Raw genomic sequence first — 27,419 nt, forward strand, 5'->3', positions numbered from 1 at the left:
ATTATTATAAATTATCCAGATAATTAATAAAAGTCCATAATAATAATTTAATTCATTTTTTTTAATGAACTTTACTATAAAAAATAACATTAAGAGTCAGAACAGTTGTTTGTTTGTTTGTTGTTGAGTTATTTTTGAATTAAGTGTGTTTTTGTCTCTGGTGGAGTTTAAGTCTTAAAGTCTCATCGTGTTTTCCCACCAAACACAAAACGAATATTTACCTCACGTTACTCGTGCTAGTTAGACACAAATAAATGCACCGGGTGACATGAATTACAGGAAATAGGCAACAAATAGGGGCAGATTTTGTTTATTTGCCCCTGTAATCTGTCACATATCGTTAGATTAATGTATGTTGGAGGAGTCGAAGCTTCTGGAGGAATAAACAGGAGACAAGAGTTCATTATTATTATTATTATTATTATTATTATTATTATTTATCCGTCTGTGGCCCCCAGAGTGTTACTACTGTGATGCTACTTCATATTTATACAGAGACCCGACAACCAAGGGCACTGATCGGAAGAAAGTCGGTTATTTTACTGTTTTTTGTCGAATTAAATAAGATATACGTGTCAATCAGTGAGCTTCAGACTGATGTGTCTGTTTCCAGTCTTTGTGCTGAGCTAAGCTACGTGGCTGTTAGTCACATTGATCCCACCACAATAAAGCAAATGAGCTTTATTTGGCTAATATCCGACTGTTTCTGTTAGTAAATATAAATTATTTACATATATTTAAACTGCTGTAATAAAACTGTATAAAATGTAATTAATGTGAATTTGTGTGTTTGTGTGATTTTACAGAACAAAACAAACAAAAGATTTGTTTTAAAAACCGTTTAATCATTCTCTCAGCAGTCATAGAAACACTGCGAACATACAAAACATAAAAACTCAACTAAAGCCACTAAAATACATAAAAAAAAAAAAAAAGAAATGTTATTTTCCAGGAAATTAATACAATGATTTATTTGTTTTGTATCTATTGTACAGTACCGTTATTAAAAACCCTGCGACATTCAGTGTTTCAGTTCACCTCAAATTCTGAATATTTATATTTCATAGGATATTTCAGGTAGAAATATTCTCCCATTGATACCAACAACACCTTAAAACGAAGGGTTCAAGATCCAACAACCTTTACAGCTTTTACACTGTGATAGTAAAGAACTGGTTCAATACATCTGGTGAGGAGGAAGAAGAGAGAAATCTTTAACGAGCCCATCAGAGTTAAAAAGCAGTAACAACTGATCACACTGTTTGTGTCAATAAAATCCCCTGAAAAGATCAATAAACTAATGTGAGCCAACGTTCACGTTTTTAGGGAAACTCATAAAACCCCAAAATGACTGATTTCACAGCAAATTTTCAAAATAAAATAATTCCTACAAAATAAAATAAGTCGAAGGCAAATTGTTCCAGTGAGAATAAAATCAATAGGACTGTTTATTATTGATAACAGTCACTGGAAACATCAATAAATCGGTCAAATTTGAGCAAAAGTTGCGTCGATTGGACAAAACCGACGAAAACCGTTGCGATCGCAACTTCCTGATGAATTAGTATCAATAATAACACTTTATTTTTGTTTACCCTTGTTTACTATTTAATGTTAAAATAGTATCTTTATGAAGGAGTGAATTAAGAGTGCTGCCACAAACGGACCACTACTCACATCTTCTGAGTACCCCTACTTCTCACTGCGTACCGCCAACTACTGGTGAGTCCAGGTACGCTCCCCTAAACAACAACAACAACAACAACAACAGCAACGTGTTAGCTTAACATTCCCACAATGCAACAGGTGAGTTTATACAGGTGAGGCTGTGCCACAGTGAACCCGTTATTGACGACACTAAAATGTGTGAAATGTCAGTTTAATGTAGAGAGACGAGTCAGAGTCTGTTACTCTGGAAGTAGTGAATGAATGTTTCAGTTTAATTCGTTGTCGGTCTTTTCAAGGGATTTGTTGAGTAAAATATAAATATATAAAATCCCTTTATAGTATTCGTATAAAGCTCAGGGTTAGATATTGACACCACTTCAGGAAATTATCACAGTCTTTAAAAAGTTCAGAATTATTTCTTTTCGTCACAAAACTTTCTGAAACATTTAAAAGTTCAAACGTTATAAAAACCAAATGAATTGTTTTAAACCTCCATTTATTTCCCCTCATCGGGAGAAAGTAAGGAAAAGCTGATTCTTCCCGTTTTCCTCCGGTCGGATCAATACAACCAAAAACCTTCAGCAGCAAACTGATCGCTGATCAATACATCAATAACCACTGAGTGATCGGTTCGTTGTGGATCTGATATGACACATTCTGCACAGCTTTAGAGACGAACTGCGACACGAGTTGATACTGAATCTGCACACACACACACACACACACACACACACACACACACACACACACACACTCTCAGACTCCATTACAAAGATTACTTCCTGTCAGATTGTCGTTAAACACTGAGCTAAAACAGATTTAGTTTTAAATTACAAAGGTTTTTTTTTTATCTGATAGAACTGTAAACTAAAATGTTAATTCACAAATAAAAACAACAACACAACGTTTCCTTTAATCCAGAACGATGAGAATTTAGGATTGTGTGCGATTCAGAGTGAGATTTGTTCCTTTTCTCTCTCACAGTCAGTAAAATAAAAACCCATCAATCTGGTACAATCACAGCCCCCCCCACCCCCCCCAATAAACTCAGCGTGTGGCGTCATTTAATACTGCGAGCGGCCTCGTCCTGTTGGTCGCGCAGCAGAAAGGATCTGTGTGAGCCGCTCTGGTCGGAGGGTGTATGATACAACATTACACACACAAAGTGCACACGGAGTCGTTAACGGCGCCTCCTACACGGCGAGCATCGTGACCTCCTGGTTCTCTGACTCCTGTCCGTCCTCTAAAGATTCCTACATTCGTTTTTTTAACTCCTTCACCGTCCTTTGTTCTCGTATTTTTTTTAAAGTATTTCTAAATTTTTGTGCCTCGTGTGTTTGACCAGAGGCGTTGTTAGGATCCTCAAACGTCCCAGACATCTTTTAGAGTTTCACCTGATAATAGTTTTCAGGTTATTTGCGGTTCTGCTCGGGCTGCCTCTCTCTCTCACGAGCTGAAATAAAAATAAAGTAAAAAGAGTTCAATCTAATTCAACTGTTAGTATTTTATCTTCAGCAGCAGCGAAACACTAACAAAGTGCAGAGAGGGCGAGTTATTAACAGCTGGTGGGAGTCAGCGTCCAGTCTGAGAGTCGTAAACAGCACTGGTAGCATCCCGGCTGCGTCAGCGTACTTTGCGAGCAACTGATTTTCGTTTTGAAATGAGAAACAAGTTGTTCCCTGACTCCTTATTATCGATCAGTATTCTATTGCTATTATTGTATTATACATATATTATTATATGATATCTCCTCCTCTCACCTGCACCTTTCAGCCATTCATCAAACATTTGTTCCTAACGACGCCGCTGTCCTCGGGTTAAACATTTAATCACCGCAGACATAAAAAAAAAGTCATTTTACTTCATATCTTCTCGACTGCATAAAAACCTGGAAATCTCTCTGAGTCTGAACTAACGTGTGAACGCAGAGTTTTACTGCTACGCCGAGTGTTTGTCGTCGTATGTGAGGGAAGGTCTCTACGTACTGTAACAATAAAACGTCCTGTTTGAGTGTTTCTGTGCGTGAGGTTTCTAAAACCTTAACGGCAGCTCAAGACCCTGAGAGTAAAGTCCTCCGTGTGTCTGGTGTTTTATATGAGCGGCGTTCGCGGGGGACTTACCGAAGGCACGTCAGATACCCAAACCCAGAGGTCTCGACGAGGCTGCGTGACGAACGTTACAGTCGGGTAACATCACAGCAGCAGGTCTCAAGTTTTTATTGATAAGGTATTTGTTTCTATGGCTTCAGGGTTGTGTGAAAGGGTGTTATCTCTTTATGAAGTGTGTAACTGCAGCTTTCCTGTGTGTTCCTATAAGTGTGTGATGCAGTGTGTGCGTCCTTAAAAAAAGTCCCTTTTTAAAAAAAAGTCCTCTACACCGTGTCCTCGTCCATCTTGGCGACTTCATCCAGTGTGACAGCGGCCGGCACGTTGTTCTCCTCCGCCTCCTCGTCCGATTTTGACGGCGAGGGAGGCGCTAACATGGCGGTGCGCTCCTCCTTGGGCTCCTCCCTCTCTCTTCTCTCCTCCTCTTTCCTCTCCCGCTCCAGCAGGCGGTAGTTGAGGCCCATTCCCAGGAAGAGGACCACACTCGCGACGATGAGGATGATGCCGGAGGAGATGTAGGTGTAGTCGTAGTGGTTGTAGTAGTTATAGAAACTACCTGGAGGGGCACAAAGGGGACAGAGACCAGAGAGATTTAATCCTGATAAACAACGTTAAACTTCATTTAATAAAGTGAGGAAGGAAGGTTTTAAGCTGTCTGAATAACCACGACCGGGTGTCTCACCTGTTAGCGGCGGGCCCAGCAGCACCGGGCCGCACTCCACTATAGTGACCAACCCCACGGCGGAGGAGAACCTCTGAGCTCCCACCAGGTCCATCAGAGTCTCGAACAGCACCGCGCTCAGCCAGCCGAAAGCAAAACCAAAGAAGATGGCGTACACCACAAATCCGGTGTAGTCGACGGACAGCGGCGCCAGCACGTGACACACTCCGTTGTAGAGGACGGCGGCGGCGAAGAAGTACTGCACCCTGGGCCGGACCCACCTGGTGTTGGCCAGCATGCCCATGGAGGGCCGGGCGAACATATCCACGAACGCCAGAACGGAGAGCAAGAAAGCAGCTTTCTCTTTGCTGATGTCTTTACTCTTGGCGTAATTGGAGAGGAAGACGAGCGGAGCGAAGAGGCCGAAGAACATGATGACGTTGCCACCCAGGTAGAGCAGGAAGCCGCGGTGTTTGAACAGCGTCAGGTCGATGAAGGAGTTGATGGTCTGCAGGACCGTCTTCTTCGGCTGCGGCTGCACCGAGTCCTCCGCCTTGGCCTCGCCGACCTCCGAGTCGGGCTTGGCCGGCTGAGGTTTGGGTCCGATGGGGCGCATGAGCGAGCCGGCCACGCAGCAGTTGAGCAGAAGTCCTCCCAGGATGAGGAAGCTGCCTCTCCACCCGAACGTGTCGTACAGCCAGGAGTTCAGAGGAGCCAGGGTGGACAGAAACACGGGGCTGCCCGCCATGGCGATGCCGTTGGCGATGGGCCGACGCTTGTAGAAGTATTTACCGATCATAGTGAGGGCGGGATTCAAGTTGAAAGCCAGTCCCAAACCTAAAGAGAGAGAAAACGAAGGTTACACGAGGAGAGGAGGACAAAATGAGCATCTATCAAAATACTACAAATTTTATTGAATTTATGAAAATACTTAATTTAATATAATTAAATCAAAAATAAGTTTATCCTTTCCTGATACAGGGGTTATGATTCAATATATTAAGAGACAGTGAGCAACATCCAACATCACAGCCCTCAGTTTATGTTTACAACACTGCTCTCTAGTGGTTGCTGGTTCAAACATCAATACAGTGTTCTTCTGAATCAATTTAATATCACAAGTTGCGATATTTGATTTTTCTTACACTCGTTCTTTCCTGTAACATTCAGTTTCAATATGATATAATACCATTCGCATACAGTGAAGGTGAGATAGTGAGCGGAGGTTAAATTAATGGTTAGAAACACTGAAATCGTGCCTCCAAACAGAAACTACTGGGAGGAGAAGTCTGGACCAGGAGGAACCTCTTTTCTACTAAACTAGCTCTGCTTCTTTAACTGGTTCCATTCAAGATTCAACAACAATAAATAATCTTCTTATTGAGGAATAAACCTTCCTCCTGTGTGAACTTCAGAAAGGGACATTTTACTGTGTGTGGTACATTTAAGACAGAGAGGAGTAAAATACTGACCCCCCACTACTCCTATGAAGAAGTAGAGCTGCTCCACAGTGTTGCAGAAGGAGGCTGAGACCAGTCCCGACCCTGCCAGACAGCCACCGAGCATCATGATTGGTCGGCTGCCAAATTTGTTCACCAGGATACTGCTGAGAGGACCTGGAGAGACAGACAGAGACGGTGAGATAAATCAGGAGTCGTCATTAATCGGCATCTGCTGGTTGCAGCTTCTCAAACGTGAGGATTTGAGCTGAAAAAATGTAATTTGTCACAATTTTATGATCTTTTATAGACTAAATGAATAAATCGTATTGTAAAAAATAATCAACAGATTGATTGATTGATAAAATCAACATTTCAAACAAGAATATCTTAGTTCCAGCTTCTTTATAAGGAGGAACTGCTGGTTCTCTTATGGGATAATTAGACTGAATATGTTTTTGGGCTGGATAAAAGAAAACACTTTCCATTATTTACTGACATTTTATTGACCATATCATTAATCAATAAATAAAATAATCATTAGTAAAAACACCAACAAGTGTAATAAAACTGCACTAGTGCAATATACAATTTAATTACATCATCTGGCCATTTTAACTTTCCCCCAGCAGGCGGTGCTAGAGGGGCAGAAATACAGGAGGGACAATGAGGGATTGTGTAACAGCGGCCGGGTTGCATGGATGTTACATGAAGGAAGGAGGGAGGGAAGGAGGGAGGGAAGGAGGGGAGAATGAAAGGTCAAAGAGGGAGAGGGAGCCAGGCAGTGTGAGGTATTCACGTCAGAGTGGGAGTAATGTACAGCGGGAGATCAAATGTATGGAGGGAGAGAGGGAGAGAGGAGAGAGGAGAGAGGAGGGTCGAGGCGGTTCCACGTGTCCCAGCTAGCGTGCCAGCCTCTCTATGAATGGACCTTCACATGGACGGAGACTGACACCGACTCTGCTGGATAATGAATACAGAGTGAAGCTGTGAAGCATCTTTACAGAAAAGGTCGATGAGCAGGAAGTGAACCAGTCAGATTATAACCGTCAGTGCGGCTGTTACATCTGCAAGAATCTGGAGATACGATCCCGACACAGGGGCAACGGTTCAGTATATTGATTTATAACACAAGATCATATAAAGTCATCGTATAAAGAAGACACGACAGAGGCTGTTGCATCCAAATCTATTATAAGTGGTGAAAGAATGAAGTGTAGTAACGTATAAATCACAGAACCTCCTCCTGTATTCTCACTCTCAACAAGTTGCCTTCGATTTAACAACTATTTTACTAATTTTCACTTTCTAAAGCAGTTTAATCGCAAAAAAAAGCCCCTAAAAACATCACAACATGCATCAATTTGTTGTAAGAGCCCGTATAATCCTGGAGGTCCTAATTATGTGTGACAGAGGCTACGACACAGTTAACACTCTTCCTATATCTTCTAGCAGGGTGCTCTCAGTCGGCATCCATTTCCTCACAACCAGCCAACGGCCCCTGCACACAGACACATGGTGGCTTTGCCCTTGAGAGTTGGCAGCGGACCACAAAGGCCCCCGGGGGCACTCACACACTCACTAAATACCCCCCCCCCCCCCCTCTCTCTCTCTCTCTCGGATACCTAGTTTTCTGTGTTATGTCTGTCACTGAGGGTCCGACCAGCTGGCATGGAGCCCGTCTCGGTGGGTTTCCATGTTTAAAGAGGCTCTACCGACACACACACACACACACACACACACACACACACACACACACACACACACACACACACACACACACACACACAGCAGCGAACCTGTACAAGGACAGGAATGAATCCGAATCCACTCAACGCTCACGCACACATTAATAAATCAGGAGTGACAGTCTTTGTTGCTGTCTGGCAAAACACAAAGAGGGCAGTGAGTAGTGTTCTCAGAGATATTATATAAACGATTCCCCCCCCACCCCCAACCCCCCCTCCATCGTTTGTTCTGTTTCTCTCTGTGAAATAAAGAACAGCCCTGAGTGGAGGAGACTCAGCTTTAAACTGACACAGCATCCCCAAGTGAGACAAGCACACGTCGAGCGTGAACCCGGCTGCAACGAGCTCTTCCTCAGTCTAATTTTAGCAGAGACGCTTCTGCTTCTTACCGTGAAACATTCTCCTGTAAGTGTTTTCATTCTATACAACAAACCCAAACACCCCAACAGCTTCCTCGTCTTATTCATTTCACTCCACTAACTGCGGTGTGAGGAGGGAGAGCAGCAGCTGCCGATGACTCAGTCCTACCAGAAACTAGAAGAGAGAAGAGGAGAACAGCTGATTGGATTTGCCCCAACAGTTCAATGAATCACATTCGTCCATCTGGACTGAGCCTTTCAAGGGATAGTTAGCTGGCTTGGTTCTGTGCAAAGGTTAAAACAATCTGCCAACCAGCAAACTTAAAGCTGTTGGTTTCATCCATTAAAGGACCAGTGTGGAAGATTTAATGGTTAAGTTGGAGACTGCAACCAACTGAATACTGCTCAGCCTTCCCAGCGTGCAGGAGAAACTACGGTGGGCTCTGTAGATAAAATTATTAATTATTATTATTATTATTATATTTCTGCCAGTAGATCCTCCTGAATGTTACTCAACCTTTAATAACTATGTAAAAACCAAATTTATTGAACTGAGCATAAATCTAAACTCTCCCTCTCCAGCCGCATCACGCTTAATCATATCAATATCCTGTAACCCCCCCGAGCACTGACTGCATTAACACAGGCTGGTGTGCACTCATGCTCTCACTCCACACACACACACACACACACACACACACACACACACACACACACACACACACACACAGAGACTGCAACCCACACGTGACTCGTGACTACTGTTGTAAGTTCAGCATGCTTATAGCGTTTGCGTGTGTGGTTGAGTTGTGAGTAGAGGGAAGTGAAGTTGTTCTAGTAAATGTTTAGTGTAAGTCAGTTTTCTCAAGAATAAACGCTGCAGCTCCTCGATACTCAATTAGTTCACGTCTCGCTTCCCAGCTGCTGGAAGCTGACAGCTGCAGGTTAACACTACACTACACCCAGAGCCATGTAGAGACAGGGGTTAGGGTTAAACCTCTCTTTTTCTGCTGTCAACCATTTTAATTCCTCAAACTATAGACTGATGGTATCTGTGACGTCTCCCACAGGTTTATGAAGAGCTGTTGTGAAGCTCACTGTCGTCTGGTTGTTGCTATTTAATAAATAAATGGCTGGAAACATGTTTATTTCTGCTGTAACGTTGGACATTTTAATATGGGGCCTTATGGAGGTTAACCAGTGCTACCAGTGGAAGTTAGTCTGCACACACACACACACACACACACACACACACACACACACACACACACATCTGTCTTTCTTCAGGCTCTTTTCGCTCCCACACAAGAACAGAGAAAGTCCACAGATCACAAGATAAGTGAGAAAGAGAAGTCCTATGTCAGCGCTCCCACTCAGCGTTTCATGACAAAAAGGCCTTTTTCCAACATAAGATCCTCAAATTGGAGAAACTGAGAAGTTAAGGGACAATGTTTGTGTTTGTAACTCCAACACACCTCTAATCCACGAGGATTAACCAAACTAGGAGCAAAACATGGGCATATTTTTCTAAATAATCCTCTTTTTTCCCCCTCAGACTGCGTAACTGAGTTATACATTATATTTCCAGTAAGTGTGAAGTAATCTTTTGATTTACTTTTTAATTCCAGGTCACTGTAACAAGCCGTCTGAATCTCCCTCATGAAAACAAACAGAGGAGGGTATGTTTGTTGGTTTCTGTATCTACATTTTGTTTTATATTATATTGCAACCAGGTTCCTCGTTTAAAAAACAGGGTAAATATCTACAGTTCAGGCCAAAGTTGGAAAGTTGATGGGAAAGATAAATCCCTATAAAATGGCCTAGAAAGAATTACCGGAGTGTCACTTTATTATTAAATCAAGATTAATTGCTGGACCACTGAAATTATTCCTGTATTTTCTGGTGTTGTAGCTCATCTGTGAAGCACTTACTGAACTACTGAATCATCACTGCTGTTACATGCAGTGATCTTTTTCCTCCCAAATGTAATAATTAGTCTCTTTGACGGTTCCCACTAAAGTATTTATGTGAGTACTGAATAAAACAATGAGACACAGCATCCTGTTAGTTGCAATAGACCAAATTTAGACTTTAAAAATCAGACACTTGGCACCATTACTGGGTTTGCTGCAGTGATTTTGTACTGAAGTATCTGAGCTGAGAGGAGCCTTCTGTTTATCTTTCCCGCCCTCGTACATACTGCCAATTCAGAGAGTTCCCCTGAGAAAGTTTCTCCCGTCTGCTTGTAAATGACAAATAAATGGTGGAAAGTTTGTGTATATTTTTCTTAGATTGAGCCAGATTTTTTTATTTACAAATGAGATGTTATTTAAAAAAGGGAACTCCTCTCAGGGTTCCCACTCTTCTTAAGGAATCCTTTTTCAGGAGTTTTCTTGACAACACAGGACAGGTAGGTGGTTAATGGACTCTTAGTTAGTTAGTTCCACTGTTCTCACCACAGACTGTTCCCGTGTAACGTCTCCACTGATTTGACAACCGTTAACGAAGCTGATCTGAATGAGAGGCTGAAATGCAATTAAAGTTCTCCAGGACAACACAGATTATTTCCTGGATATTTGGTCATTTTAATCAGTTTCCAGCATCAGTTGGGGCCGAAGACTTTCAACTTTACTGCCACATCTGACATGTGATACAGCTCATACAGACAGAGTTGTTGATCTTGTTTCTCCTGTTGACAGAGCTGTTTGTTGCAGTGTGGACTACGTTGACTCTTCTTGTTGACAGTTTCATGCCTTCAAACTAACAAACGTGCTTCACATTGCTTTCTTCCTTATTTCCGCGGAGCCATTTTTAACTGGTTCACGCCATTAGTCAACTGCCACTGACGTCATCCAGCCACAATGAATGAATACGTGTGTGGGGTTTTTTTTTAATTTATTTTTTTTACCTTTGTGGAAGTCAGTGTGTGTACGTGCGTTGCCTCATGTGCAACCAGTGAGTAATGTGTATGGTTACAGCGCTCATAATACAGTAAAAGCAGCCATAATACCGCCATTAACTGGTGATCTAGCTGAATTGTGAAACAAGGGTTAGGGTTAGGGAAAATTTAATTTAAAAAAGAAACTACGTTAACATCTGGCTCCTGTTACGCAATTTCACTCTTCCTCTCTGTTTCCTCTCCTCAATGTGTAACTGTGCTGCAGCAGGCTGGCAGCAGCTCTAAAGAAGGATGCATGAGTAAGTGGAAGGAACAGATACCATTTTTAGATATGTAGATGTGAACTGACAGACAGAGAGAGAGGGAAAACGAGGTGATGGTGTGTCGCACGTAGGGTGTGTTAAATAAACGGGGAGAGACAGAGAGAGAAAGAGACAGAGAGAGACACAGAGAGAGAGAGAGAGGGAGAGAGTTTGGATGAGGAAAGGCTTTGCTTTGTGTCTTGAGACAGAAAGAGAGAAACCTGATCTGAAACCTCACCTCACCTAACCTGAAACTTGATCAGAGTCTTTCTCTTTCTTAAATCCTGCCTTAACATGCGGATGGAAAAGGTTGTTTTTGTAGGAGTGCAAATATAAAAAGGGGTCACTGAGTGCAAGAACTGGCTGTATTCAAGTTATTAATATATAAGACTCTCTCTGCTGAAACATCTCCACAACCATAAGATGGATCCTACTGACTTTGGGGATCCTTTCAGCTTCACATTTGTAGTGTTTAGTAAAAATATCTTGGCAACAGTTTGATGGATTAACATAAAATCTGGTTCAGGCATTCTTGTTCCCCTCAGGATGAATTGTAATAAAATAAGTGCTGTTTTAAAGCCTCAAGTGAGAGTTAAAATCTGATTACACACAAAACCAGTAAAATAATATTTACATTTTTTAGTCTTTTCCTTAAATTGCAAACCCTAGTTTTTGGACTAGTGTTTTTATTCCTCCTGCTACAGCGTACCGTAAACCCTGTGATGTGTAATTTAGTCATTAATTCAACGTGTGATTCCACGCCCCCCCACACACAGCAGCTTTAGTTGGATTACAGTGGAACAAATATGTTCTAATGCTTGTTTTCATATTGCACTTGTAGGCACTCTAGGAAAGTACCCATTTCTCAGTGTCTCCTGCTCTCCCTTCAGCAGTAAGTGTTATTCAAGCTGTGAGTGAATCAGAGCGATGAGGATGACTGATAGAGGAGCAGAGAAAACAAGAGGCTTGTGTTAGTTTCTCTCCAGTAAAGGATGAATGGTAAAAAGGTAGAGCCTCACAGGACACTAAAAAGCCATCCTCACAAAAGAAACAGATTTAAAAGGACGAGCATTAAGTTTCAGATTGCTACTAACTGACCTGGGTGTGCAGGAGAAACTACGATACGCTAGAAATGGCTTGAAAATGAATGTCCTATGTCTGCTGTGTGCAACATATCAGGGTTCAGACAACTTACTTAACCCTTCTAAACAACATAAATACACAAAAATGTGTTTTATTAACTTCCTGAACAGTAACAGGAATAAACAACAACACTCACCTCCCGCGTACATCACAGCCAGCATGATGGAGGAGATCCACGACACCTGACTGGGTGTGGCGCTGAAGATGATCTCTATCTCTTTGAAGAACACTGTGATGGATTTGGGGAAAGCGTAGGAGAAGCCAATGGAGATGAAGGCCCCCACAACCACCGCCCAGCCCCAGCCACCTTCAGGGGGGGTGTACCCCACGGGCCCACCCAACGCTGGAGGCATGTCTGCTCACGAAGGAAGAGGAAGAACAACGAGAAGATCGAGAAAGGAGGCGATGTCTGGAGGACAAGCTGGGTTCGGAGGAGATGAAAAGCCTGGACCAGGATTTAAAACCTGTGGGAGGAACAAGAGCAGAGAGCAGGTACAAGTCAGCACAGATGGTGTAAGAAGATAAACACATTCTTCATCCTTCATCCATCCTTCCAGCGTCTTAGCATTTCTATCTAATTTGCTTTCGGCTGCAAGATGAAATACATGGAAAAAGAGGGATGAGGAGGGAGGGAGGAAGGGAGAAGATAACAGTAAAACAAGGAGGATGTAAACTAAATATTTATGTAATAATTTCTTAAATCACAACGCCCAGTGCCGTCATGATGAGAAAGAGCCTCTGTGCTGGGCCGCATGCCAACATACCAGCAGTAGACAAGCAGTTTATCTAGATTATTTATCTTACAGACCGATGCACAAACATTAGACCATGAGAACCTTAACTTTCTTATACTTCAATCAGGACACAAGTACGTTTGCCCATCAGCTGTGGTTATGCCCTAAGTTTTAGTTTTATTTCATTTGAACAGATTAAAAAATACATACTAATAACAATGGTCCCAGAATGGAGCCCTGTGGAACCCCACCGAGAAGACTGGCTTTGTTGGAATAAAACGTAATAAGACATAATTCTTTACATTTGCATTCAGCATCATGAAAACCATATTTACACAGCTTTTCAAATAAAATATGATGGCTGACTGTACTGTAACATCTCCAAATGTCCCATTTTGTCTCAGTTTACTATCATATGAACCAATTACAAGCTGCAAATACTCCCAATTTAAAAGCTGGAACTAGAGAATGTTTTGCTTAAAGCTTCACCTGTGCTCAGAAGAATATCTCTCTCTCTCTCTCGCTATTACTCATCCACAATAAGGTTAAATTTCCTAGTAACTATGCCACGTAACAAAATACCTGTTAACATTCGAAGGGGCCTGATGAGCCAGTTCGCCTGTTGAAATAAAAAAACAGTCTCTAGTTACACACTAAGAAAAAAGACTACCTGGAAATTTGGCAGAAGTTACGTTTCATTTGAGCTCTCTATGTGGCAGGACTCATGAAAAATAAATGGCAGTGTGCAAACTGAGTGTGAGAACTGAGAGCTCAACCTCAGCTCCTCCAACCAGCTGGTAACCAAACTGTTATACGTCTAATGTTGAACTAACTGCAGCAGTTCATTAAATATTTTAGTGACAGTTTTCAAAACAGCTCCAGATCCCTGGGCTTCTTCAACGGCCGCATCCATGTAAACGTCCATTTAGGCCGCACATAACTGAGCTATTTATGGCCGGCTCTGAAATCAACTCTGTTACTGTTTGGGGCCATTTACCTTACATGGACACTGTGTGACGACTACAAAGAAACTTTAAACAAGGTGGACTCTAGGTATTCCTAGTAAAGGAGCCGTGATATGCACCAGTCTTGGTGTTAGTAGGGCGTGAAATGATGAACAACTCATAATAATATTCAATAATTTCCCCTCAGCATTAAAACTAAAGAAAGTACAAATGTTATATATATAAAAAGGTAGGGAGTAAAACATTATTGTGTTCACTCTATGGGTTCAGTTACTCAGTTCTGTACTGTTATTGTTGTCAATATAAGATGAAATATCCACATAATATGTCACTAAGTTGGTGAAAAGCGTAGTGAACCACTAACATAATGAGGACTAACTGAATAACCGTATGTCCTGATGTACTGAGAGAGGATTCAGTTAGTTGTGTAATAACTAATGAACAGCCAGGTGTCTCCCCTACATGGCATTAAGCCTGGAACATGTTGTAAACAACCTCGCTCCACCAATCATTACACAGTCAGCACGTTACAGTAACTGGTTAACTCGTCTGCGGTCACATTGCGTCCAGACAGCTGCTTCTCTAACATGTCAGGCTGTTGACATTTTACTTCCTGTTTCTTCACCACAAAAGGACTGTGACAGGTTGACCTTCACACGTTACACATGTTGATGCATGAGGAGCATATAGAACAACACTGCTTCTGTCCTCCTTTAACATTAGTAGTATTTGTGTTTGAGTTTCCAGTCAGAGAAAACAGGTCAAACAGCCAGTGAGACAAATCTGATGTGTTAAGAAGGGCGACATTTTCTAGTTGTTTTTAGATAGACAGACAGACAGACAGACAGACAGACAGACAGACAGACAGACAGACAGATAGATAGATAGATAGATAGATAGATAGATAGATAGATAGATAGATAGATAGATAGACAGACAGACAGACAGACAGACAGACAGACAGACAGACAGACACACACACAGACAGACAGACAGACAGACAGACAGACAGACAGACAGACAGACAGATAGATAGATAGATAGATAGATAGATAGATAGATAGATAGATAGACAGATAGACAGATAGATAGACAGACAGATAGATAGACAGACAGATAGATAGATAGACAGACAGATAGACAGACAGACAGATAGATAGATAGACAGACAGACAGACACACACACAGACAGACAGACAGACAGACAGACAGATAGACAGATAGATAGATAGATAGATAGATAGATAGATAGATAGACAGACAGACAGACAGACAGACAGACAGACAGACAGATAGACAGACAGATAGATAGATAGACAGACTTTATTAATCCCCGGAGGGAAATTGGGTAAATGTTTAATGTTTTAGTTCATTCTCTGTTAATGCTGAGCTGTCAGTTATTTCCTTCCCTCCATGCAGTTTCAGTTCTTTCTTGTACACTAAAAAAACTAGCAGACTTTCGCCTGCACTCAGTGAGGTCTATTAATGCTATTAACATTAATTAAATGCTGTTGGTTCAAATATTCGTCCTCTACTGGTTGAAACTCTATCTATTGGCTGATCTGGAGGCGGAGACGGTGGCAGCTTCTGTCACCAACCAAAACCCAAACCCTTGCTCCTATAAAACCTCTCCCGACGCTCGTACACAGACAGCGAAGAGTTAGCGTCTTTGAGCCCCCCCGAATACGCTTCTAGTGACTCAACGCTGCAGCAGAGTCTGACAGCAGCTGGTTAGCTCGGTTAGCACAGTTAGCTCTGACTACTTGCAGCTGTAGTCTCCTGTGGTCGGTGTTACCTCCTGCAGCTACAATGCCACGCCCCCTTATATAATTCTCTCTGCTGCATTATATAAAATGAGTTGTGAGGAAGCGAGCTAGCAGAATTTAGGGGTTTAGTTACTCTCTAATATGAAACAATCAATCAATCTAACTCTGCACCAAATGACAGAGCTGAGGTGAATCATGTGTGAGGGTCCCCCCCCCCACCCAGAATATTGGTTAGCCGAGCTGTGTGTGCGGTGGATTCGGCCTCAGGATGCTTTTGGAGGAGCATGCAGAGAGGCTGAAATGTGACTCTGAGCTCTTCTTCACTATCACATGAAGGAAACTTGGCAAATAAATGATGTACACAAACGCATGTGACTTAAATGCTACTCATTACTCAAGAGATCAGAGCAGTGTGGAGCAATGAGGAGACTGTAACTGTAAAATAAATGTCACATTGCCATCACATTTTCCACATGGGGTTTGCGGTTGTTTTGAGATTTGACTCTTTTAATTATATCATCTTGTAGTGCTCACTGCTTCTTCACACAATATTTTAATGGCATCCAACTGGAGACTCGGTGCCACCAGCAGTTTATCTCGATGCTCCCGACTCCTAATATTTGCATAACACAGCAGTGGATGGAAACTGGCACAAATTTGCATTTTCTTTTGCCAAAATTCTGTAAAACATTGCACTAAAAATGTGTGGAAACCCAACCTGAGACTGACAACGTCTCATAGTCATACTCAGTGTTTGCTTTCGCATTTCTACAACCAGTAAAAAGCCGAGCAAACTCGTGACAAAGACGTGACGATGTTCCCAATTTAGTTACTAAAGGACGGTATAAACAGTATAAACAGTAGCCCCACGTATTAAATATGGAGCTTCGCTGTGTGACGTAGCGTCTCTGCTCGTGTTAACTGATGATTCATGTTACATTTCCGAAGAGTGTATATTTATTTTCCCCGACATTAGCAGAGGCTGTGTTTATTTCAGGCGACACACACATGCTGCTAGAAACCCTGCATTTATGAGTGAATATTAGATTATTTATCAGGCCTACAGGAAGGATGTGTGAGTAGGGTTAGGGTTAAAGATTTCTGTCAATGTTATGTTACTCTCATGCAGCAACTTTCCATGATTAAGGATGGAAAAAGAACCAGTTCTGAGCTGGAATGGGTGCAAATATATATATAAATATACATATACTGGGGAATTCAGTGTGAAACAAGCTTTTTGATTCCACTACGTAAGTCTGTGTGGTGTCACTCATTAGTTAGTGTATTAAAATGAATAAATAATGCTTGGGCTCCACTTCAGGACTGCAGAAGCTCAGGAGGAAGTAGCTCTATTGCATTAATGATATAACATGCTATAGACAAGCCGACCGGAAGGCGTTGGGAAACCAAATGACCACAATACCACAGAAGGAGAAAGTCACGTAGCCTCCGCCTGACTCACTGTGAAACTCCTGTCAGGAAACAACGGCAGTCTTACTGCAGACTCATAATGAGAAAACTTCATCATAACTAAATAACTGCTGCAACATCGGAAAGTAAAAATGTGATTCACCAGACTTTAAGGCTTCAACCAAGAGAAACACAAAGCTTTAGTAATCTGTAACATGTCCTCATTAAAATATCTATAAACTCTAAACCTATCTTATGTAGTTGAGTTCTTAAATTATCCCAAATGTTTCCAACAATGTTCAAACTCAATCTGTCACTTTATTCAGGTAACAAGCTGAGCTAACGTTAGCAGCAGCTCGGCTCGCAGCCCCTCCGGGACGTCCTTTGTCTGTCCAACAGCGTGGGAGAAGCAGTTGTTTTAAGGTGGAACTGCTTTATTCAGTGTGTTTAGTGGTTTTAATCAGCGGGTCTGTTTGTTCTTTGAACCATGAACACTGAAGGAATCCTAACCGGGAGAAGCTGACTGCAATGACGCCAATGGTGGTGAAGACAACAACTCCCATGATCCCACACTTTCTGTTCTTCTACCTTTAACTGCACTGTGCAGGGAGCAAAACACTTTTACTGATGCGCATTGTACAACACTATTGACATGATGCTTTTAAAAACAACTTAATCTTCCTTCTTTCCATGTAGGGTTGTATTACAGACTTTTATTTTGTGTACCCAGTAACCCACGTCAGACACTACAGTCAACAAATGCAGACGTGTGCAGCACTTAGGACCAACAAACAAAGTCAAACTGCATGACATCAAAAACCAAACAGTCAGCACACCCGTCGCGAGCACACAGGCAGTTCCACTTCCTCCGTGCTCGTCTCTCATCTGGGTGGTGTCAGTTACCACACATTCGTGCTAGCAACCAAAGAGCTGGCTAGCTAACACACAGCACAGACTTGAAGCCTGGCAGTCATAAAACAACTTTGGTTGGCTCAGTGTTCAGTGTGCGTCAGCTCAGACTCAAAGGACAGACTATCAATGCAGGGGCTGTGTATCAGAAACTGTTAATAGTGAGCCAGTAGATACAAAACTTTGACACTGAACCCAGTCCAGAAACTTAAGATCATCATTTTTTTGTTTAACCTTCCTCTATATATATATTTATAAGCAACTGACCACCGTTTGAGTGTTGGAAGGTGGCGATCATCCAAATGTAATACTACTCAAACGCCGCGGCCGTGGCCTTTAATTCATTGTGACCTTAGAGTGAATTAGGTGTAACGACAGGTCATCCAGGGGCCAGAGAGTAAGACTGGCAAAGACTCGCTAGCCGTCTCATGTTGCTCTCAGAGGTGTTTGCCACATGGCCCTTCCTCCTAATGACCTCACTCACACACAGCCGTGCGTACTCTCACATGCTTGTGCAAACAGTGATCCATTTCTCTCTGCGGTGGCTGTCACTAAACCTTTGATCTGTCCCACTGAAGATGGAAGAGGAAAATTGATACCTAATGTTGTTTTACTGATCAAATCTCTGTTTAGATTACACCTACTGACAAAAACAATTCCCAAAGAGGTGACCCTTCACATCAGTGCATACAGTACCAGCAGCGTGGTAAGGATCGGGTCCTGACCTCTGCTACAGCGTGGACTTCCTGTACTGAGGAGGAATGTGATGACTGCAGGAGTACTGCTGCAGAAAGTCCACCTTTAGCTCAGACACTAACCACTTAGGACAAGGCCCAGGCTGCATTAACTATTAAATACAAAATCTATGCTCACTAGTTCGTCCTCAAGTTCCCTCCAAGGTTCCTGTAGCAGTAAATACTGACAGCTAGAGCTGAAAGGATTAATAATCAGTTAGTCGACTGTTTTAAAAAACACCAAGCGTTCCTTAGTTACAGAGGATTTGAAGCTTTTCTTTCTTTTATGTGATATTAAACTATCTTTGGCTTTAAGAGTGTTGGAGAGACATTTTACAGACCCAAACAATTAACCTGCTGACAAATCAATCTTACAACTAATCGTTTGTTCCGGCTTTACTGATAACGCAGCTTGTAACTGAGCCAGAGAGAGACGGGAAATGTGACTCTGGCCGAACATAATAGCATTCAAAACAAATCACAGACAAAGCTAGACCATATATGCACATTCCCAAACTGTTATATAGATGAGAATGCAGTTTAATAAAGAGAAAAATCACCAATCAAACAGGATGCTGGATGACACCACAACATTCAGGGTTCCTCTCTTCGTCATGGCTTACAAACAGTGCTGTACCTACAACCATGCACATTCATGCAACCTCCTTTCAGGTCACATGAGGAACTAGGGCAACATGCAAACACACACAGGCATTTAGTTCACTTTTTGTTTTAATGTTTTTATAAGCCCCGGCTGCTTTAATATGTGTTGGTGTACCAGAATGTGAGGAGGACAGTGCTGCTATAACTCAATTCATGATGCTGAAATGAAGACTTTTAACTATGAAAGGATCATAAAACTGAAAGCTCAGGCCTTACAAAAGGCTTTTGTGTGACCGGTAAATCGAACTGGTGTCAGAATAAAAATATATCTGTCTTTACATGCCTAACAGAGGCAGCCAATCGCTTTATGCATGATCTTTTCTTCACAAACAGATGCTACACCGTCATATAATACATAGTTTATTCAAGAAGCTTGCCTCATCTTTAAAAAGGTTCTTACGTGAGCTCGTTCCTCCCTCCCACTGAGTCAGTTCATAAAGCAGAAGGATAGTGTTTTTATATATCTGTCAGTTTTGTAATGTATTATATTGTATTGTTCTAGTACTTGTTGAAGCGCTGTACTGTACTGGTTTGCTGTAGCCTGCCCAGGACTACGGATGAAGGTTTATTTTGTGTATGTAAACGTAGTGACTCTCACACTTCAGTACAAACAAATAACCCATTATTAAGACACTAGGTCAAACTTAAAGAGCTACTTAATACCCCATTTCAGCTTGAATGCAGACACACACCAGTATTGACACCCTCACCCCTCTCAAAGCTCTCATTGTTGCTCCCTTGTCCCTCCCTAACTTTCTTGTTTCAGCCGTGTTTATTACGTCTGGCATCCAGACAGAACTCACTCAACCATAGTTGTATATTTAAGATTAGTTTCAACCTCCTTACAGGCTGGTTATGTGTCAGTTTTTATTGTCCAACATGACAGTATCCAGCCTTCTCACTTACTCACGTGGTGGGGAAGGAGAGTGGAGGTCCGGTAGGTCAGAACCAGATATATCTTTCTGGACTGCACAGATAATCTGAATTTAGCAGCAGTCACGGGACAAGATAAACTTATGCATCAGAGGAAATTTAAAAAAGAGACAACGTGACACAAAGGTGAGACTGTTCTTGTTCCCTGAACAACAATTGTCCAATAATAGGTTAGGGAACAGAACCAGGCACAGCAGGCCAATATGAAGAGATGTGTATGGGGAAGCTTTGAATAAACAACTAGCATAAACACACAATCACATCAGACTTCATGTATCAGAGTCTGTGTGGACTGATAGATAGTTGTGTGTCTGTATGATGTATAATAATATATCATTCATCGATCATCACCCAGCATTACTTCTGCTTCTAGGCTAAGTGGTAGCGATTATGTATGTATGTTTTATAATTAGTCAACTACTTGTTGTGGAGGTTGTAGAAGAAAACTGTGTGACCTAAATAGTCTTATTATCTGATCCTGATATTATCTTTCCTGTTTCCTGATTAACACGACAGTGAGCTCTGTAATGACACAAACTATTTCTCACTGATTGAGGAAAAGGTCCTGTGAGTGAAACCTTTTGTTCCACTGTGAGAAGAGTCCAGATGTGTTTGTAACCTCTGTAAATCCCCTCGGACAGAGGTCAGATAGGTCTGATACAACCTGAGTGTGTGTGTGTGTGTGTGTGTGTGTGTGTGTGTGTGTGTGTGTGTGTGTGTTTTTCTCATCGTAACCATCTGTATTCTTAAGTAAAGCTTAAGTAAAGATTCTTTTCTACAATCTGTTCAATGTTTCTTTAAACAAAGAATTCTTCCACAAATTACAGGTTATATTTTTTTAAAAAGCCTCTTTCACTATAGTAGTCCCCCCCCCCCAGTGGACTTCGACACGATCAATAGATAGATAGGTACGATAGATTTAAGGCTGCTCCTGTCTTGGTTTAACAAAATGGGACTCAGGAAGGCCAAACAATGGGAAATCAGAGACTGTAGACCGGATCAGGAGCCGACAGAGAGCGGGACGAGAGGATGCTTGGTGCATCATCGATGTAACAACCCAACACATGTATAAAACAAACATATACGTATATTTAGATACATAAAACATACACCTATACACTCAGGAATGTATATGTGTACATAAATAACTGTATACATTGTTTTATTTTTGTCTGTTTTATACATTATTCCTTTAATCTAATTGTAAGTATCTGTTATGTTCTATGTGTGTGTGTGTAGCGTGAAGGATTTACAACTCTAATTTCTTGCGTCGTACAATGACACATAAATAACCTTGAATCTTGAACCTTGAACCTTGAAAACGTATATACAGTACTACGAGGACATAAAGATCGACAGCCTTAGCAACAGTAACTAACGAGGGTAGCGGGGGCTGAGCGACGGGTCAGTTGCTGTGCTTCAGAAATGTCCAGTTTAGGGGTTCACGTAAAGCTGTCGGCCCCTGAGGTCCCAGTGCTCTGTATTAGGGCTCAGTTAGGTGTGTGTGTGTGTGTGTGTGTGTGTGTGTGTGTGTGTGTGTGTGTGTGTGCGTGTGTGTCTACTAGTAAAAGCAGGACAACTCCTGGAGGAGTTATCAATGAGGCCATTCATTCTGCAGTAACAAACGCTCTCTTTACTAAAGTGTGCTGAGGGGCCGAAGTTACCTGAAATCACTCCAACAACAAATAAAAGTTTCAGCAGATGAAATGTTAAAACAGTTTTACAACAAATGTGTATTAAAACAGCATTATAATGATGTGCAATGGCCTACAGACGCCACAAATGTGTCACATCATCATGATTTTAATAGTTTTTTTCAGTGGAAATTAAATTTGTGACCCTAAAATAATAATAGTGAATCATATCACACATGGAATATCTCAAAATAATCCAAATATGATATTTTTTACCATATCATGCAGTCCTAAAATATAGTTTATACTGCTCCTGGGATTACTGACTCACCCGATCATTACAGGGTTCAACTCCAGGGGGAATAACTATGATTAAAGATGCTTTGTCTGTGTCTGGCCCGGCCTGCTGGATTTCCCAAATTCTGCATGTAGTGCACAGGAAAGACACACTTAGAAAACCTGTGATGAACGGGAAGGGAAGGAAGACTGGGGGGTGCTTTTCATTCTTTCCATGAATGAGTGAATCTAATTTCACAGAGTCATCGTGACTCTGTGAAATATAACTCTAAATATAAACATATGGCTTCAACGCCTCAAAGAAGACCACTTATATATAATTCAGGTCCTCCTACCAAGCATTATAAATCTGCCCTCTACAGCTAAATGTCTGTGTAATACTCGCCAGCTCACCACTAACGACCACTTCAACCTTGTAGGCGTGAACTAAAGGTAATGCCGCCCCAATATATATCCTCCTCTCATACACCTCTGTAATCCCGAGTACACTCCACATGCATCACGTACAGTTGTACCTGACCTTTACATGCACACACGCACGCACATAAAGGACAGTGAGCTGCACAGACTGAATGTTAGTTTTGTCTTATTCTACAATGGAAGTGTGGAAGGGAAAGGTTGTGCTCCCAAAAACCGTATTCATTGTTTCTGACGCAGACATAAGCTCACCCTACATCTGGTCCTACATGTGGCTTTCCTTCTTAATCAGTATCACCCTTCTTTTAACACACACACACACACACACACACACACCACCGACTATCTCCACTAATTTACTGTCCCTTCCTCTAAACCTCAGGCTCAACCAACATTCCTCATTATTAACATTTTATGCTGCATCTCTAACATTTATTCAACAAACCAGCTCTCCACTCGGTCACTGATGCAGCTTATAAAGGGCGATAAATCGATTAAAGCTCTAATCTGTAACATGTCCTCATTAAAATATCTATAAACTCTAAACTTATCTTATATATGTAGTTGAGTTGAGTTCTTACATTGTCCCAAATGTTTCCAACAATGTTCAAACTCAGAGAAATCTGTCATTTTATTCAGGTAACGCTGCGTTTCACCGCTCGCCTGTCGATGGCGTCATATCCCCTTTGTGCCTGCGTCAGTGTTGTGGTTGTCTGCCAGAAGCTGTCATACATTGACTGTTGATCCAGTCTGAAGCCTCATTGTTACCATCCACTGTTTAGATCTTGGTGCTTTTTAACTCTAGGTTTACTCTGTGGATCATTGGGCTCCCGGTAGAAACCTCCTGAACCATGAACACTGAAGGAATCCTAACCAGGAGAAGCTGACTGCAGTGACGCCAATGGTGGTGAAGACAACAACTCCCATGATCCCACGCTGCTCCACCACCTCTTTAAACTACATCTTCTGTTATTGTTTTGATGTAAGAAACCCCCTAGTGGCAGAAATTACATTCAAATACTGTCCATGTTATTTAAATATTTAATGATAAAGCTCATGAATTCCAGATAGCACAGTTTCTGGTTCCCCGCCAACAATCACTGTAACAGCAACAGGTCAGCATTACTGAAGCACTTGAACTTCAGCAGCGAGTCAGATAATAAAGATTAGGCTAAAACAATAAAGATTGCACAATGAGGAACCTTTGAGTACATTTTATCCCTGCAGTCAGCCTCGAGTGCGAGAACGAGACGATTTATTGGGAGCAGAACTGTGAGGAAGAAAGGAAACGGTTGTTATATAACACATATCCATCTTAAAACTCTACTAAACGTATCTCTGCTGCCTACTAAAGATGCTTCTACCTCCAGAGAGGTCAGAGGTCAGAGGACAACGCCCTTGGAGCCTTCGAAGGAAACTTCAGCAGGGGGAATATTTACATTAAACCAGCTCCTACTTGTCTTTCCACTGCAGATCGATACAGATGCAGTTTATTAGTAATCAAGGAAGCCGATATTTGTAACCGATATATGACTAAATGACATATATTTTATAGATATTTCATATTATATTCAAAACTTTACAATGAACCTAAACAGTGAACTCAGTTACTGCAAGAAGACTGTGTAAAAAAGTGATTTTGGATTCATTTTGAGCAGCTTATTGCTTATTTAGAATATCTTTTCTACAATTGTCTGTATGAATTATCTGATTATTAAATATTTTTTAACAATCTACAAACTTAATCGGCTTCTTCTTTGACAGATTCAGTGTTTTCTTGTCCCTGATGCAGAGATATATATGATGATATACACACAAAGTGTGGGAACGGTAATTTTTGCATCACAAATGTATTTTTTACTGAAACTCAGGATCTAAAATATATAAAAAAACAAGATTTGTAGACCAGAGCGTCTCTGCAGCTCTACAGTACTTCATTATAACACTATTTGTCACGTTTTACCTTCATCCAACAAAAAAACTGCAGCTTCCTTTAATTTGCATATTGCAGTTTCACCAATAATCTGCTAAATATTGAACATCTGCTCCAATAATAGATCCATCCCTGCTTTCCACAGGTCACACCTTTCCACTACAAATGGAAAATAACACAGCAGTCCCTCACTGACTGCACCCCAATAAGAGAATGCACCCTCACCCCTCACCTCACCCTCACCTCACCCCTGGTTACACTCTTATTAATAGACAACAGCAGCAGCTCTGGCTGTTTTAGGACAATGGCCACTGCTTGTCGTGTGATCTTTCCCATTGACAGTCCAAAAAAAGAGCCAGCATGTGAATCTCATTCAGCCCCAGCACAGGGCAGATAACACAGGCCGCGGTCACATGCCACCGCAGCACCGACTGGAAATCAAACCTACGGATGGTGAGCTCCTCCATCGATTAAACTTTAAGTTCTGGCTCCGTGCCGACCCCACCGGGTGACCCGACACAGCACCGGCATGCGGACCGAGGGGGAGGCGGAGGGGGGGGACAGCCGCACCGACGACCTTCAACATGTGAATGTATAAATAGCTCCAGCATCACACCGTGAATGAGACCTAACGGCGGCCCAACACCGCGCCATAAAACTGCTTTTATTAATAATGTGTCCTATAAATGTATATAAAGGAAATATTAACGGAAGGAGAGAGAGGAGGAGGAGGAGGGGGAGAGAGAGAGAGGAAGAGGAGGAGAGAGAGAGAGATAAACCGGTGGATCTAACGGAACAACGGAGCTAGCTAATTTACTTTAAGTTGAGATGTGAACCGTTTTATTTAACAGCCTCTTTGTCTCGAGACACACACACACACACACACACACACACACACACACACACACATCGATATGTTCGTTCACTCACCCGTGTCCCGTGTCCCGTGTCCGGTGTCCGGTGGAGGCTCGGTTCGGTCCCTTTACGGAGAGAGGGAGAGTGTGTGTGTGACGGTACCACACACACACACACACACACACACACACACACACACACACACACTCACTGGGTAACTTCTGGGGATGGTGGTGATGACGCTACAGCGCGGCAGCCAGTGCGCATGTCCGTTGGACAGTGGAAGAATCTGACACAGCGCACGTGGTTGTGGAGGGGGGGGCAGAGGGCGGGAGGCACGCGCGGGCTGTGACGCTTCCGATAACCGTTACCCGCCGAAATGTTCGATGTTCACATTTATTATCATTAAAATCATCAACTTACAGGGAACAAATGTCATTTTAACCCTTTTTTATTGCATCCTCAGTTATATTGTTCACATATTTCACTATATTTGCCCCAGATAAAAATCTTAAAAACACAATTTCTTTGTATTTTTACATTAAAATCAGTTTGTCTTCCTTTAAAACAAAATGTTTCATAAACTAACTGATTTCAACCAATAATAGGACATTCAAAGAGTCATTAGCTTAGCAGAGCTCACCGATGACTACAAACACAACTTTATCAGTGAAACTGGATCATTATGGAGAGAGTATTGTCTGGTTCCTCTCATTGTAGTAAGTTTAACATGGGTTACAGGTCGAAAGTTAAAAGAACGAGTTCTTACGTCCTTTCCATTTCTTACAGGACGAGTTGTTGTTGACGGCGTCGTGGCATCCGAAGCGGGATCTTTTTTTTTAACACAGAAACTTTTTTTTGTGTTGCTGGTACTTTTATCTGCCTATCGTTACGTCCGTGTCGTCGATGCCTCGAGAGAAAAGGAAGCACAAAGAGACTCGAGGCTTGTCGTAAAGCGGTATCTCTGGCCGTACATCGACATTTTAAAAGACTTTTTAAAGAAAATAAGTGACTCTAAAGAATCTAACACCCAGCAGTGTGTAATTTCTTTGCGTCCCCTTTCGAATGCAACATTCAAATTACTAGACAAACAATGATATCCTGAGAAAAGTGGATTTTGAGTGTATAGCTCCATAGACTGCCATTCATTCTGCACTCATCCTGTGAGCGGAGCGAGTTTCCTGATGAGTTTATGGTCTCTGGTTTCACTCTTCTTTCATACAGCATTAAGGTAATTTAGATTAAATAGACCATAAAACTGGGGATGCTCCAGCTCAATGCACCAAGATCACTAGTTGTGTTTGAATAAAATAAAAAGAAACTGCGTTGGGTGGAAACTTTACAAGCTTTTAAAATTTATTTGCATCACATTATAGAGATCTACAGTTTATTGTGTCCACATCCGCCTGCAAGGTCAACATTGTGAAATATTGTGTTGTAATCCTGCAGCTGTACAAGCAGGATTATGAATGAGGAGGCCTGAGACTGGGCGTGTTACAGAAAGTACACCGTGATCAAATCAAATGAGGTTTTAAAGACTGAATTAGAGCCGTAGGAAGATAGGTGACGTCCTGCACTCTGACCCCTGTAATCACTAATACCAGTCGCTGTAAGGAGACAGATACTGCACACACAACGAGCCACAGGCTAATTCATTTTCATTGCATTAACATTCCTCATCCTGCAGTACAGAAAGAAATCACATGCTGTTGGATCGGACCTGCCCGTCCTCCCAAAACCATGAACTCTGTCCTGCTAACAGTAATGTAGAGCGGTGGTAACAGATGCCTTGTCAAAGGTTAATTAAGAGCAATTAATAAAAATAACACATCATTTGAGATCAAC

The 27,419-nt window shown here is 41.8% G+C and overlaps 1 protein-coding gene across 1 annotated transcript; it reads right to left on the reverse strand.

Moving 5' to 3' along the window:
• Positions 1-824: 824 nt before the first annotated feature.
• LOC127378096 (monocarboxylate transporter 1) lies at positions 825-25,818 on the reverse strand. Its single transcript, XM_051426665.1, has 5 exons — positions 25,650-25,818; positions 12,461-12,788; positions 5,907-6,050; positions 4,456-5,271; positions 825-4,329 (listed from the first exon to the last, which is right to left on the reverse strand). Exons 2-5 carry the CDS (start codon positions 12,675-12,677, stop codon positions 4,040-4,042), a joined length of 1,467 nt encoding a protein of 488 aa, XP_051282625.1. The 5' UTR covers positions 12,678-12,788; positions 25,650-25,818; the 3' UTR covers positions 825-4,039.
• Between the last annotated feature and the right edge of the window lie 1,601 nt (positions 25,819-27,419).

Source organism: Dicentrarchus labrax, unplaced genomic scaffold (assembly GCF_905237075.1).
Source record: "Dicentrarchus labrax unplaced genomic scaffold, dlabrax2021, whole genome shotgun sequence".
Lineage (NCBI taxonomy): Eukaryota > Metazoa > Chordata > Actinopteri > Moronidae > Dicentrarchus > Dicentrarchus labrax.